Below are 17,208 nucleotides of genomic sequence, written 5' to 3' on the forward strand. Positions count from 1 at the left end.
AGGTGAAAATGTTCTAGGGATATTCACTTTGCCCGGGTTAATTATTCGCTTTGCCAGTGTACACGAGCAAAGCGAATAATTAACTATATTTTCTTTCTCAAATCATATCACTCTCCGTAGGTGCTGGGTAACTTTCGGTGCTGGACCCCGGACTCATTTCACCGGCATTATCACCTTCATATCATTCAGACGCTAAATAACCTAGATTGTTGATAAAGCGTCGTAAAATATCCCAATAAAATTAAAAAAAACTCTCCGTAGGTACAAGAAACGAATTGTTGTTTTGTAGATATGTGGACAACATGTGTCACTACCAAAGTCATGAAGTTTTTATTTCGGGAGCACCAAAATATAGCCTGTGGCATTGTTTATTCTTATCTTATCCGCTTTGCCCGGGTTTCCCCTATTCCTGCCACTCTGAAGTGAGGTCGTGAAAATAGTATTCCCGCCACTCTGAAGTGAGGTCGTGAAAATAGTATTCTCGCCATTCTGATATGAAGTCGTGAAAATTTTGTTCCTGCCAGTCTGAAATGAAATGAAAATGGTGTTCCAGCCACTCTGAAGTGAGGTCGTGAAAATAATATTCCCGCCAGTCTGAAGTGAGATCGTGAAAATTGTATTCCCGCCATTATGATGTGAAATGAAAATAGTATTCCTGCCACTCTGAAGTGAGGTCGTGAAAAATAGTATTCGCGCCACTCTGAAGTGAGGTGAAAATAATATTCCCGCCACTCTGAAGTGAGGTCGTGAAAACTGTATTCCCTTCACTCTGATTTGAAAGGAAAGTAGTGTTTTCGCAACTCTGACTACTGATTCCTTTTTTTTTTTTTAAAATAGTGAATAATTTTAATGTATCATGAATATTTCTGTCTCTATATAGCTTTGGCTGCCACTAAAATTTCCATTCACTTCTTTTCCTGTAAATAACCCATCCATCCCGTGACAATAAAAGCAGCACTTGCGATCGCAACGTCCGATATCTCAACGAGACTTAACAAAATATCGGAGCACTTCTGAACCGAGCATTCGCCGCGCTGACACTTTGTAATGTAACATTTGCTCGCTGCGAGCATTACATTACAATGCTCAGCTCCGGTCATTTGCCGCCTTTTTGCAGAATGGGACGATATGAGCCCAAGTGTAAGTAAGGGTCCACCCAGATCGGCCTCGAATAGCCAGCCATATAGGCTCACTCTCTGTAAACAGTGCTTCAGGAAATTAATTTTAACTCTTTATTTGGTTACATTGCGTCTGTTTTATACAATTAAATTGATACATGGACAGCAATACAAATTCAATAACGTTACGAGAATCTGTTGCAACAGTACTTCGTTGTTTTCAAACATGATATAAATATGAGCTACAAATTCTAAATAATAATATTTTTACACATGACTATTTATTTCAACCTCAAAGTTCTGTGCAAACAATAAACAGTTATTATAAAATATTACCCACTTTTATGCACTAATAAACCCAGCTCCAGTGTTTTCATGAAATGAAATAAAACAATATGAAATAAAGTATTCAAACTTTGTGGTACATGTATTGAATGTTACAGATATATTTTTGTGAATCTGCATCTATAGTGTTTAACGTAATTGCCATTAAGTTAATGTCTTCACTTGATATTTTATCCTGAAATGAGAAAATTATTACCTATTTCCTTATTTATTTAGGCCTGTCTACTTTTCCTAATGTACTCTGTAACTATTGGTAAGAATTTGATTACAACAAGCCTTACATTAATTATCTGGTTTTGTGAATGCAACCCTATACTGAGACGGGTAGTGTTAAATCTAAATAATGTTGTAAAATTTATTTTCTACTTTTTAAATCTTAATATTATTTATTATCTCTCACATGCTGCAATTTATATGCTTAATTTTTTCCAAGTGTATCGGTTATGTAGAAGTTAATTTATTAACTTTATAACCTGTAATATATACACCGTAATTAAATATTGCTATTGTAGAGTTCCTATACTTTGTATCAAATTTCCATGAAGATGAAATATCCTACCAATAACAATTCCATTTTCTAATTGCATTGTAAGATAGATATACGTTTTTAATTCTCGATTATACTTCACGGACCCCGTTACCTAATTTTCAACTACTGTGATGATACATTGAATCAATAACTTTTGATTTCTAACAGAATCGAATCCATTCTTTGTCTCAATGTTATATGTGGTGTAACTTGAATCTGTGAATTTTCTCCTGCTGCAGCGGAAAGTAATATTATATGGGTTAATCCTTATTTACTTGTAAATTGTTTTGTTAACCCATAAATTCACAAAGTATCCTATAGGATACAGATGCTATAATTGGAATAGAACAATAGAAAAAATTCGTAGGAAAATTAAATAACCAAAATTACACAATACAACATATAAAATATGGACATTGCGATAGTTGTTTTCTTTATAGTCCGACACGGTTTAATAAACTAGTGTGAGAAATAAAGTTTTACCAATTTAAGGGTTAAGAAGCTATTTTCAAAATCTGAGATGTTATCTTTTAAATCTATGAATATTCTTCTATATTATTTCTGTCTATTCCATATATTATGTATTTTCCTGAAATTGTTTTCCGGACCTATATGGTCACCTGTTATGGCAAGCGGATGTATTAATAATAAATAACAGAGTATTATGGAAATATTGTTGCAAAAATTCAAAACCTCGTATGTCCTGAGAACACTTACAGTAGTTACGAGATTTTATACTTTTGCTGAAAACCTATTTGAGTTCCAGTTAAAAATATGTCGATTTGTTTTCATTCTTTGTCCGAAGTTGTTGAAAATATTAGCCTATTTTATGTCGTCTTTGAACCTTCTTCTTGAATTGCATTCAAGATTGTGTTAGGAGATGTCATCTATGCTGCTGGTTTGTTGACTCCCATGTTAGGGGGTAATGATGTTGGTGTCTGTGAATTTTCTTCCTCTACAGAGATCGTTTTGGTTTCTCCCAGAAATGTATCAGTAGACAATGTCTGTTGCGTAGGATTTTTTACTCCCATGTTAGGGGGTAATGATGTTGGCGTCTGTGAATTTTCTCCCTCTATAGAGAACGTTTTAGTTTCTCCAAGAAATGTATCAGTAGATAATGTCTGTTGCGTAGGATTTTTTACTCCCATGTTAGGGGGTGATGATGTTGGTATCTGTGAATTTTCTCCCTCTATAGAGAACGTTTTGGTTTCTCCCAGAACTGTAACAGTAGACAATGTCTGTTGCGTAGGATTTTTTACTCCCATGTTAGTAGGTAATGATGTTGGTGTCTGTGAATTTTCTCCCTCTATAGAGAACGTTTTGGTTTCTCCCAGAAATGTCTCAGTAGACAATGTCTGTTGCGTAGGATTTTTTACTCCCATGTTAGGAGGTAATGATGTTGGTGTCTGTGAATTTTCTCCCTCTATAGAGAACATTTTGGTTTCTCCCAGAAATGTATCAGTAGACAATGTCTGTTGCGCAGGATTTTTTACTCCCATGTTAGGGGGTAATGATGTTGGTGTCTGTGAATTTTCTCCCTCTATAGAGAACGTTTTGGTTTCTCCCAGAAATGTATCAGTAGACAATGTCTGTTGCGTAGGATTTTTTACTCCCATGTTAGGGGGTAATGATGTTGGTGTCTGTGAATTTTCTTCCTCTACAGAGAACGTTTTGGTTTCTCCCAGGAATGTATCAGTATACAATGTCTGTTGTGTAGGATTTTGTGAAGTAGTTCCCTTCCCGTCATTTTGTACTACTGTAATATCGTCTTTATGAGGTTGGAAACTATCTATCACCTGCGGAATGTCTGGTTTTAGAGTCGTTACTGATGCTGACGTAACCTCTTCTGGAGCTGAATGCATTAATGTAGCTGACATTGATGGTTCCCCTTCCGAGCCTATATGTGGAGACAAAGGTGATGCTGTTGTAGACAGAATAGGAGATATCTGTCCTTGTCCAGTTGTGTGAGATATTTCTTGCTTAGGTGCAGCTGACGATTCCTTTCCTGATCCTATATGTGGAGACAAAGATGATGCTTTTGCTGTTTGTTGTTGTACACGAGTTGTTGCTTGTCCAGTTGTATGAGAGATTACTTGCTCAGGTGCAGCTGTTGTCGACATTGACGATTCATTTTCCGATCCTATATACGCAGACAAAGTTGATGCTTTTGTTGTTTGTTGTTGTAGTTGAGTTGTCGCTTGTCCATTTGTATGAGATATTACTTGCTCAGGTGCAGCGGTTGTTGACATTGACGATTCCTCTTTCGATCCTATATGTGAAGACGAAGATGGTGCTTTTGTTGTTTGTTGTTGGTGTACCTGAGTTGTTGCTTGTCCATTTGTAAGAGCTGTTTCTTGTGCAGGTAAAGTAGTAATTAATAGATCATTTGTTACAGGTTTCATTTCCGAACTTATGGCAGGTGTTTCGGTAGTTTGTCTTTTGTTCCCATCTTTTGTTTTAAGATTTAAATGTAAAACATAATCTAAAATAGGCCACACTGGTAGCTTACTCAAAATTGTTTTAAACGGATCAGGCAACTTCAATATAATCGAATACACTGCTTCAATCGCCTTACCTACAACTTTTTTAAACCCACTTAAGATACTTCCTGCTGCTCTTTCTGCCATTGATAAGGAATTAATTATGCCTAAATAAATTATCTCTCCTACTAGTTTCTTGATAGTAGTAAATAATAGGCTCCTTACTTTTTCTCCTAATTGCAAGAATTTCATGACTATGATTTCCACGAAATTCTTTATCTTTTGAATGACACTATCGATTGCATTATATATTATTTCCTCTCCATTTTCAACCATCCGTATGGGATGAACGTTGGCCATTAAATTTTCTATCATATTTGCGGGGACTGATGCTACATTTCCTGCCAACTTCATGGGACTTTCTCCTACTTTGTTGAGACTTGACAAAGCATTTTCTGCAGCTTCTACTAGAAGTGACAATATGGTTTCTGCAGCTTTTACGGGGATTGATGCCACTTTCATGGGAAGTGACATTGCATGTCCTGCCATGTTTCCTATACCTTCTACTACATGCAGTGGATTAACTGGCAGTAGTGAATTAACTATATCTCCTACCAAATGGATAGGCAGTATGCCGTGTGAACTTTCTGTAGTGTCTGCTGAATTCCTGGGATTTGAATGTGACGAGTTTGGAGCCTCTTCTTCCAATTCAATTGGCCTAATTGCCAGTAATTCCAGCCTTCCTCTCATTTTCGTTGGAGCAATTGCCATTGAGTTGACTAAATTTGTCGTCTCTGCTGGTAGATCTGAAATTCCTTCTGCGTTGTGGGATGAACCAACTGGTAGAAATTTTATTATATCTTTAATATCGTCCATTATTACGTCAAGGAGTGGTTTTTCTTCAGATTGTTTTTCCTTCGAATCGGGATATACTTCGGATTTTGGATATGCATCTGCTATGGTGGTCAGTAGAACTAACAGCAACACCTGTAAACAAAGAATTACCGTTGTAATTCTTTACACAATGTAAGTCGTTTAATTTATGGTGAATAGAAGCTTCAGGCTTAGAATTATATATACACACACGCGCGCGCGCGCGCACATATACACACAGATATATATATATATATATATATATATATATATAGGTTTCGTATTCCAGCTACCTAAAGACTGAAGTTAAGGACACATTGGGTATATAGTACACCGAACACAGGTAATGCAACGGATAAGGATGTAAACAAATACGTCGTCGCTGCGTGTCCGTGGAGTACAGTCAACTCCCGATATTCTGAAGCTATGCTAGTAAACACATGTTGGAACCGTGATGTTCACTTTCGTCGTGATCTTTGCAGTGAATAATAACGTGCATTTGTAAGTTACGAAACTTAAAGATATGCGGATGTCACTTGAAATGATGTTATATTGCAATATATTCTTTCAATAACTGTTGTTCAATGATATCTGACCTACGATTTTGTGATCGTGTAAGCGAACTTTCCAACCATGGGATAAGTCAGAACCAAAGATAGAAAAAATTGACAAACTTTGAAATAGTTCCGCTAGTTCTCAATAGGTGGCACCATTATTGTAACCATTAAATGCTGCCAGGGAAAATTATTATGTAGATTAAGCATAAATTATTCTCATAGTTGACAATATCAGCAGTTTCCAACTGTTTTACAATGAGTAAAGTGGTATGAAGAATTGAATTCTATAATGCGCGTATATTTATGTACGACTATTATTATCGCCATCTATTCATAGAAGTAATGACTAAAGAAGCTACACTTACATCAACAAATTATATCACTATCGATTAGTAGGGTCAGCTATGTTTGAATGTCGTGTATATGACGTTATTGGTACATGATGTAGTACAAGATATTCCTATTGCCTGATAATTTTTCGTATTTCATTAGGATATTACTTAGGCTATGTCGCTTATCACTGAAAACTCACTAATTTTCTATGTACTAAAACGTAGATTATTTAATATTTTTATACATCTTGATTACACAATTTATAATTGGGATGTTGGCACTGAACATCATGGTAGACTACATAAATCCATGCTAGACGTCGAGTTAATATCTTCATAATATTCAGATTGTGATAGCACTGGTTCTTTTAGATTACGTTTAACACACTTTCTGTGCCTCTTGGTATTGCAATGTCTTTCAGTGCACTGTTCTTGTCACGTTTACGTTTATTTTTTACTTTTATATGTAATGTTGTCTATATTGACAGTGAAAATATTAGTTTAAATATCCTCAATTATGCCCTGCAATATTACACGCTTGAGCGTCTTATCTAAGGCATTTTACCTCTGCAATGAACCTTCGATCAGCGACAAAGATGTAGTTATTTAAATAATACGACTAGTAAGAGCAGTGCTCGATAAGACTACTTACTATGACTGCGTCCCGGTTTTGACTTTCTAGAGGAAAAGGCAGAGGATGCGTAACTATTTTGTATACGAACGTACCTGTACCTGCGTTGTGACGTCACATATACTTCGAATCGGATAACTTCATTCCAGTTTATAGGTAGCTGGATTACGAAGCATATACATATGCTCATTTGGTGCAATGTTTCTTGAGATTGTGCGCCATATAAGTCAATAGATGTAGAAACATTCAACATTTGAAAGCAGTTATTTGTTACTTGAATCAAAAAACGAATTCTTTGAAACATATCCTGGGAACTGGTTTCTGGTAGTGTACATTATTATTGCTTCGAACATATCCTGCAGTGAAAGTGTTGGTTGGGTGGTTCTCTATAGCAAACCTTCGAGATTTGCTTTAGGTAATGAATTTCTTTTTCGTAGCAAATTATCTATACTATCTGTTGATAAAAAACAAGTAATTTGTTGGAAGTCCTTTATACAAACTTTTGTTATGACACTAGGTCTTCACAGGAATAAATGACATATTACTATATTTTATTACAATTTTATTTGCTGACGAGAGAGTTATTTTAAGGGAAACAAAAGATAAATTCCATAATCCTTTGAGTGAATGAATTAAAACCATGAAGGTTTTTAATTTGAAAATATTAAAAAACAAAACAAAAATATATGCTTCTAACGGGAAGGAATATGATTATGCTCAACGATAAGAAATTTTCATATGAGATCTTAGAGATACTGTATTTCTTGACAACCGGATCGTTATTCGGAGTACAAACTTACGTAACTTGGTAACACAATAATTATTTAAAGGAAGTCTTAGAGGCTAGGTTATGTAAACGAATTCGTTTTCATAACAAATTCTGGGGACTAGCTTTTGGTTATGAATTTGTTCTTCATAACAAGTTTTAGAGACTGGCTCTTGTTAACGAATTAGTTCTTCATAACAATTCCTGAAAACTAGCTTTTCCTTAACCCTTAAATTGTCAAAGTATCCTATACGATACAACAGGTTAATAGGCTATATGCTATAAGTTTAATAGAACAATAGAAAAAATTAGTAGGGAAATTAAAATTTCACACTACTATAATATTGTACAACATATAATATATGGATATTGCGATAGTTGTTTTCTTTACGGTCCGACAAGGTTTAATAAACTAGTGTGAGAAATGAAGCTTTGCCAAGTTAAGGGTTAAGTCTGTAATAGGTAAGTTTTCTTTTCGTTAACTTCTTTAATGAAGGAGTCTATATGCAGCCCCAAAACGTTGGAAAAATGTTAAAACATTTCACACCACATTCATTACTGTGAAAGTTCCAAATCGTACTATAGGCCTATAATATGTATTTATTGTTGAAATTAAGTTATCATTTTTTGTCATTGTAAAAGATTTAAGTTTAGTTAACAGAATTGCAAGTATCATAGGTCATGATGGAATACCGACCTAAATAATAGTAATTATGTACTACGTGTAGACTTTTATAAAAATGGGATCTGCGTTAGATAAAATTCATAACAGAGTAGGCTTCAACAATCTTATGTGGACTTGGTAAAAGAAGGAGCAACACAACCAACTTGACTTATGCCACTCCCAATCCTAATTTATATGGATACATAAATATAGTGTTGGAAACGAAGCTCTCAAGTAGCTAGAAACAGCACATTAGACACCTTGCTCTTCTCTAATGACGAAGTTATCGACAGTAATCTCACTAGAGATTCTGATTTATCTAGACAAAATCAAAACTCGAGTGGGATTTAATGACTATATATATATATATATATATATATATATATATATATATATATATATATATACGATTAGAAGAAAGTACACTGTCCACCAAAAAGTAATTGGGCACTGTTTTTGCCCCTTTAGAACCTCGTGGTACCACCTCTTTTTGCTATAACAGCAGCCACCCTGTCAGGCATGCTCTCCACTAGTTTGTGTAGGATATCCACTGGAATGCGTCGCCATTCCTCTTGGAACATGGCACTCAGTTGGACAATGGAAGTTGGCCCCATGTTTCGGCGGCTACTATGCAGTGGTATGCAGACAATAGTGTTCACCGGTTGGACTGGCCTCAATCCCACTGAGCACCTTTGGGGCGAACTGGACCGGCGATTGAGGTCTCGGGAGATGCGGCCAACTTCCATTGTCCAACTGAGTACCATGTTGCATGAGGAATGGCGACGCATTCCAATGGATATCCTACACAAACTAGTGGACAACATACCTGACAGGGTGGCTGCTGTTTATAGCAACAAGAGGTGGTACCACAAGGTTCTAAAGGGGCAAAAACAGTGCCCAATTAGTTTTTGGTAGATAGTGTATATACAAATTAGAAGAAATAAAGTACTCTAATACAATAAAGTATTAATTGACTTAATTTCACTAATGTTAGCTTCACCAAAACGTTTGAACGGAGCCGCCATTTTCAGTTGACTATCTATGCGGGAACAAATGACGATCGCAATGCATGTTTTATAGTACTATAAAGAATTTGCAGTTTGAGATGCTGCCAAACAAAGAAACAAATGCTAGGGAAGTGACAAAAACTAACAAATACTAGGGAAGTGATAAAATTGTAGCAATAAACAGCCAGGATTCGTTGAAATACATCCTTCCGTGTCGCTTTATTGGTAAAAAGTAGTATGACGTAGTAAAAGTGTCATAGTCATAAATAAATCCGAAAATAATATTGAAAGAAAGTAATATCACGAACTTATAAACAACAACTTCAAATTTTGTGTTGGAACTTTCGGCCATTAAAATAAATGTAATAAAGAAAATGGAATAAAATTGTACAAATCGTGAACAGTTCGTTGTAAAGGAATGAGTCAGGATTTAATAGTGTGTGAAGGAATATATTAGAATTTTAAAAATCAATAACCTAAGTACTTGTTTAACAGAAGGAAATTTTTACCGTAAATAATGTCATTAAGTTAACGGGGTTATTATTTTTTTTAGATATTTCAAACAAAAAAGTATAATGTAATTTTACGATGAAAGAGTAATGGAACGGAGAAAAATTCTCTCCGGCACGGGGATTTGAACCCGGGTTTTTAGCTCTACTTGCTGATGCTTTATCCACTAAGCCACACCGGATACCCATCCCGGTGTCGGACAGAATCGTCTCAGTTTAAGTTCCAACTCTTGGGTTCCCTCTAGTGGCCGCCCTCTGCACTACGTCATAGATGTGTATGAACGTAGGACCGAAGACCACACATGTGCTGAGGTGCACTCGTTATGAGTGACTAGTTGGCCGGGATCCGACGGAATAAGCGGCGTCTTAAATCACGAAGTGATTTACGCATATATATATATATATGTGTGCACCTCAGCACATGTGTGGACTTCGGTCCTACGTTTATAGACATCTATGACGTGGTGCAGAGGGCGGCCACTAGACGGAACCCAAGAGTTGGAACTTAAACTGAGACAATTCTGTCCGACACCGGGATGGGTATCCGGTGTGGCTTAGTGGATAAAGCATCAGCAAGTAGAGCTGAAAACCTGGGTTCAAATCCCGGTGCCGGAGAGAATTTTTCTCCGTTACATTACTCTTTCATCGTATGATGACGCAGAATATCTGCATGGAAATATCATATGTACCTCGGTACATTAAAATAATATATATAATGTAATTTGATCGTTTTTGCTTCCTTTTCGACATCGAAATTGTTTTATATGAAACATTTCATAGCGTGTTTTGGGAAAGTCATTGATCTAATTCCCAATATGCTCAGTCAATTTAAGAAAGCAGTGTATTATAATAATAAGTTATTGAAAGGATTTTAGTTTTGTCCTTTAAATGCGCAGAAATTTGATCTGAACAAATGTAATATTGTAAAATTTCTTTACAGAATGAAAGGTTATATTTTTGTTCAAATGAAAAATCTGCACATTTAAAGGACAAAGCTATATTTCTTTCAAACATTTATTATCATAATACACTGATCTGCTAAATTGACTGAGGTTATTGAGGATTAAACCAAAGGCTTTCCCAAAATAAGCTATGAAATATTTCATATAAAACAATTTTTATCTTGAAGTGGAAGTAAAAACGAAGAAAATTGTATTTAACATTTTTGTTTGAAATAACTCAAGGAATAATCCCATCCAATTAATGACATTACTTACGGTTCACTCTGTATGAGTAATATATTATAATAATTTGCAAAATCGATAAGATAATACAATATCTGGATTGTCACAATAATAGATGAGGCGGGATTGGAAAACATATGAGTGTACACTTTGGGTCATTATAGAAGATATATTAAATGAACCAAAAATACATTCTATAACTAAGAACACAGAACAGAATGGAAAGAAACTGTGGATAGAAAGTGACACACAAACCTCAGGGAAGATATTAGAAGTTTATTTCAAGGGCAACAAGATCATTGAAAGATTTATGAAGACATGTTGCAAGAACTAAAGTAGTCAATAAAGATTTTAAAACATGAAGATGGTAGATATAATGATGACGAAGATGATAATGATATCAACGTCCTTTCCTGACCAGCATAATGAAAATATTTCTCACAATTTACTCTGAATTTAAGGACAAGTGGCACACGAAATAAATTCCTAGCAAAATAATGAAAACTATGCGATGTTAAGTTAATGAGAAAACTTTCTTATGAAATATTCGTGGATTCCTTTCTGAAAAGATTCTAAGAGATATGCAACATAAACCACTATAATGAAACATGTTTTGCGGATAACATACCTTCTTGTACGTTCGTAGTCCATTACCTTTTTCATCGTGTCTGAAGATAACTGGATAAGCCATAGGTCTAAGTGTGTTTACCGAAAAAATAATAAAAATTATATGTAGAAGTTCTTCAACATCTTTGTCCTCAATGAAATAGAAGAATAGTAACATGATTTCGAATTTGGCTAATAATGAAATGATTATAAACTGTATTTCCTAATATGTTAAGAAAATTACATAATTGAAGGTCTGCTAACTTCAAGGTAAGTTAGTTATCAGTTTAGCTTTAAAATAGGTCTTCCTAAAGTTTTTTCAGTGGGGGGGGGGGACATCATATTGACCACACTGGATTTACTGAGTTCCAAAATAATCTTATATAAAGAAAATGCAGTCAGAATTCCTTTTAATAATTTTATTTGTCAATGTCCAGCAGATTAACACGTATTTACAGACATTGCCACCAACGTATAAAACTTTGTTTTGTATTTTTCTATTCATTTTGTTAATACAATAATTTAATTATACCTTTAGTATAGTTAGAAATGTTGTAAATTTCTAGTTTTTTTTAAATAATTTGGAGTTACCCTAAATTTCAGTCAGTTTCAATTTTGTACTTTTAAAATAATTTTCTTCTAAGTGATATTTCCTTTTTTTTCACAATCACAAATTAAAGAATAACTGTTGAGAAAACTATAAGAAAATATAAGATTAGCTTATTTAAATAATAAAATATGAAATAATTGTAGTAAGTGACCAAGCATTCAACTGTATCGGCGGAATACTGAACTAAAGGTCTTACGTCATTCTTGATAATCGCATGTAACATCAGACCTGTCAACCTACGAGAGATGAAATGCTGGAGATCGGAATTCAGTAAGAGATATACTTGTTAATAATAATAAATTAATAATCGTCATAAAAATAATGCCAACTGGACAAAAACTTAATATAATATGGTAGTGAGTTCGACTTGTAATTCTCGGACGTGAGTTTGAATCACGCTTGAACTGATTTATCTGTTTAGATATTTTCCGAGGTTTTCTCCAACTGTAATGCCTTCGAAACATATGACGAATCCTCGAAGTCGCCGTGCCAAATACCATCCATCTTGAACCACAAATTCTACCGATGATGCACTATAATCTTGCAATTCATACTGTATCATTAAACTTCCCATTAAATAAGAGTTTTACTAAAATCATGAGTCTATATTTAGAGAAATAATATTTTCACCTTGGGCTTTAGCGCTATCTTCCTGACATTTAACTTAGGGCACAGGGTTTCTGTTCAATTGCGTATTTATGCAGATGGGAGACATTAAATCAACCCACACACGTAACATATTTAGCTCAGTGTAGTTACAAGTGAATGGGAGAAGGATTAAATTAATTAATAATCTACTCATGGATTTGTAATCCAATTAAAACCAAATGAGTGGCTTAACTGTCATAAATTACTAATTTCGCTATCCAACTGAGTGACCTAAATTATATCATCCAGTCTGGCTCCCAGAGTATCTGTAAATGGCTCTGGAAACACTTCTTTGTGCGAGCGGGATTTTCCAATCTTTATATCCTCGAGTAACGCCAGAAGAGGATTTTTGTTGAATTGTTAGTCATTAGAGGAGAGAGGATTTCCTCTATAAATGGGGTATGAACCCATTAGCTTTATTTAGCTTTTTCTCATATAAATTCCAATAAGATTTTGATTAATTCCATTACGACATTATATTTTATGAAATAAATTATTAATAAATTTACATAAAGAGTTCAAAACACTACTTGGAATAAGAAATTTTAATAAATGATCCTTGTATATTCGTGAGATTTTCCAGGATAAATCACTAATCTGGTTCATTTTCTTCATTCGCCATCCTCTGGATTATACTCAAAACTGAGAAAACGTTTTTAAGAGATGACATGAGTTACTATGTAAGAGGACAGGTAAGTGTGTAATGAGATTGTTGATGTAATGTAAGAGGACTGGTAAGTGTGTAATGAGATGTGTTGATGTATATATAAATATTTATACTTGTTGGAGGAAACGAGAGAACTTTGATAAAAATGACTGTTTTCCAAAATTATCAAGTCTACGCCTACAAACGGAATCAATTTTGCAGAACGATAAATTCGCGTTTTTGTTATAGAGAAGTAGCATAAAACAGAGCACAAAATGAAATGGTTAATATCTACAGAGGATTCCATGTTAAGAAAATAGCATTGAGCATATGGGGGCTGTTATAAGTATTTTTCTTGAGAATTGGGAATTAATTAGTTTCCTTTAATTCATAGAACATAATTTCATGTGCTAAAATTGTGTTACACCTCTAAAATTACCATATATTTAATTTACAAATAACGGGGTAACAGCTAAATTGATGGAATAGCCTTCCACTTTCTTGTCAAACATCCCCGCTAATAAATTTAACAGAGAAGTGGGAGTGGTACATTTGAGGCTAAAATTTCACACTGTTAAATTACGTACAACATTGTCTGCGCTTATTATATAAAGTACACAAATTTAACTGTCAGCAAAACAAGAAAGGCATAAGGTATGTAACTTAGGTTCTTGTTTGATTACAGTGTGAAGTTAATAACAGAAAAAGCGTGCTGTACATAACCCTAATTTTGTATTATAAGCGCTTCTTAATATTTATTAACGGAAAACGTGTGCTGCATATAATCTTAAATCTGTATTATAAGCATTTCTTAACCCAATAAAATAACTGTATTGATGTTTGACACAGTTTTATTATTATTATTATTATTATTATTATTATTATTATTATTATTATTATTATTATTATTATTATCATTATTTGTAATTACAGTAACTTTTTAGGTGCTTAAAACTGTATTTTAATGGCTACTTTCGATCATTATGGAGCCAAGTTGAGGTATCTAAAAGTTGTTTAGTGGCCTAAATATCCGAAGTCTAATTATAATATATATGTTATGTTTTTATTTAACGACGCTCGCAACTGCAGAGGTTATATCAGCGTCGCCGGATGTGCCGAAATTTGGTCCCGCAGGAGTTCTTTTACATGCCAGTAAATCTACTGACATGAGCCTGTCGCATTTAAGCACACTGAAATGCCATCGACCTGGTCCGGGATCGAACCCGCAACCTTGGGCATAGAAGGCCAGCGCTACAATATATATATATATATATATATATAATGCATGTTTTTGCAGGCATCATTATGGCATTAATAGTTTTTTTATCATTTGAACAGACTCAACGTACCTATCTCGTGCGATAAACTTACTGGAACGCTGTACGTGTTAGGAAGAGAGTGAGACAGAGATACTATGGGTATATCTCACTCTTTCTTCTAACGGAGACATCTTGCGGCAACATTGTACTAGCCAAAACCCATAAGACCAATGCATTTTTCTTAAGTTGGAATAGTCTATAACAGACCTGCAGAACTATAGCTCCTCAGAGCGACTGCCTTACTGTCCCTTCTTACCCCACCCACCTTTTCTACCAGTGCGGTCTTAGCGTTCTGATTACGCTCGGCTGCATCAACATTCATTCTCGCGGCGGCAGTTATAGGCCTACAATACGCTATCAAGAATTAAAAATGAACAGATAATAAAATCCTTAGGAACATACCTTTAGAAAGTAAGAGAAAACTGAATGAGGGAAATAAATAAGTTAAAAGACATGTAAAATAAATTTTAAAATGTATGTGTGCATATAATGTAAGAAGGTCTACCTATGTATATATATATCATCCTATTACTAATGAAACCGATTAAGTCCACTTTTTGTGTAAAATAAGTAAAGTACAGTCCCCGACTTGTTTTTCCGTGTTCTGTATTCTACTAAAATGAAATAAATAATTAATTTTGCATGCAGGCAAAAAACCAATTACTTTATTTAAAGAATTTATTCTGATTTTTTCGTGCATTAATAAAGTTTTAATTCCTGTTTTTACAAAACTTGCATTATTGATCTTAACTAATTTTACTAGTAATAGGACGATAAATAAATTGTACATTGATAAGCGAGTGATAGCTATAGAACTTGATGTCAATGCCGTCATTCGACATTGTAACGCACTCTAAATGAATGAATGATTGAATCAATGAATTAATGGAATGAATAAATAAACAAATAAATAAATAAATAAATAAATAAATAAATAAATAAATAAATAAGTATACAGTATATATATACGCGTACTGCAGTTTAAAGAGAACTGGAACCCGTGAAAAAATTCTACTTCCAAAGGAAATGGGAATGTGATTATTTTGTTGTTGAAGACGAAAGAATTGCTTGTTTACTTTGTCCCATCCAATTTATTTCTACTCGTCATTTGAATATTTAACCACATTTCAACAAAGCCCATATTAAGAATTATGGAATGCACAAACTTTCGGGTAAGTCCATTATTGCGAACTGTATATTGATTATTTATTTATATACTGCTAATTTAAGGACGGCACTCGTTATGTTCATTTTGAATTGAAATTAATAGTGACTTTCAAAGTTCATTACTTAAATGCTATAAATGTATGTTTATGTAGGTGATGATAGGAGGAAATATTTCGAAAATATAAAGCAGGTTAGGTGCAAAGAAATCTAAAAGAAACTACTTACAGGAAATCTAGGATAATTGTAAACCTTGAAATGAGATAACGCATTATAAATACAATGAATTTATTACAATTATTTTTGAAAATTACAGTTCCGCCACTGATGGACCTTGCACGGGCATAGAATGTAAAGAACTCTACGCGGAAATCTATCATCCCCAATAGAAGTGGAGAGAGGCTGACGTCATATTTCCCCTACTTACGGGTTCTGCAGGCCTGCTCTATACGTTCTTTAAAATATTTGCTTTATCATTGTTACTTCCAATCAATCTACTGACATTCCATTACAATCATGTCATCTCATAGACTTTAAACTTATCTCAAATCTAGTAGCAGTATTTTGTTCAATGAATATTCAAACTTCAGAGACTGTTTAGCGTCGTGCGTGGAGCCCTTGTGAAAGAGAGTATTCTAAATATATGACAAGGCACCACAACTTTACTTTCTTCCCGAAGGAAGCCACGTAAATGATTTCATCGCCCATAAATTCCATTGAGCTGGCCGGGTTTGAACGCACGAATCTTGCATCCGACGATCAATTTGGTAACTACGAAAACACCGAAGGCAATAACTAGCCACTATAACTTAAGAATTTCGTTAACTGAATAATTAAATTAATGTTTATCGCAACTTGGTACAGACATCATTAAGTCTTCTCTCTAATGATATGGAACATCAATATACTTACCGTACAGAACTTCATGTTTATTTCTCAGCTAAAAGTGTATTGCCCTACACTCGTGTATAAATTTTACAAATGACATGCTGGAGTTTGTTACATGTTTATAAATTAGTTTGGGAGGGGGGTTGTAAAATTCGACTTCGTGTTGTCCCTTTCCTTGACATGTTATTCAAATATCTGTCAGTCTGACGCAATTAGTGAGAACAATAGAACTTGTGAAGTAAAAGTTCTGGACAGGCTGCAGATAAAATGAAGCCACTTATGCTTGTAATTAGCGACGGTATATAACGAATGTCCATTAAGGAACGCAATAT

At 34.4% G+C, this 17,208-nt stretch overlaps 1 protein-coding gene across 1 annotated transcript; it reads right to left on the minus strand.

The window, feature by feature from the left end:
• Positions 1–817: 817 nt before the first annotated feature.
• On the minus strand, positions 818–16,970 carry LOC138699893 (uncharacterized). The gene is made up of 2 exons (XM_069826093.1): positions 16,901–16,970; positions 818–5,459 (listed from the first exon to the last, which is right to left on the minus strand). Exons 1-2 carry the CDS (start codon positions 16,913–16,915, stop codon positions 2,880–2,882), a joined length of 2,595 nt encoding a protein of 864 aa, XP_069682194.1. The 5' UTR covers positions 16,916–16,970; the 3' UTR covers positions 818–2,879.
• Between the last annotated feature and the right edge of the window lie 238 nt (positions 16,971–17,208).

Source organism: Periplaneta americana, chromosome 5 (assembly GCF_040183065.1).
Source record: "Periplaneta americana isolate PAMFEO1 chromosome 5, P.americana_PAMFEO1_priV1, whole genome shotgun sequence".
Taxonomy (NCBI): Eukaryota; Metazoa; Arthropoda; class Insecta; order Blattodea; family Blattidae; genus Periplaneta; species Periplaneta americana.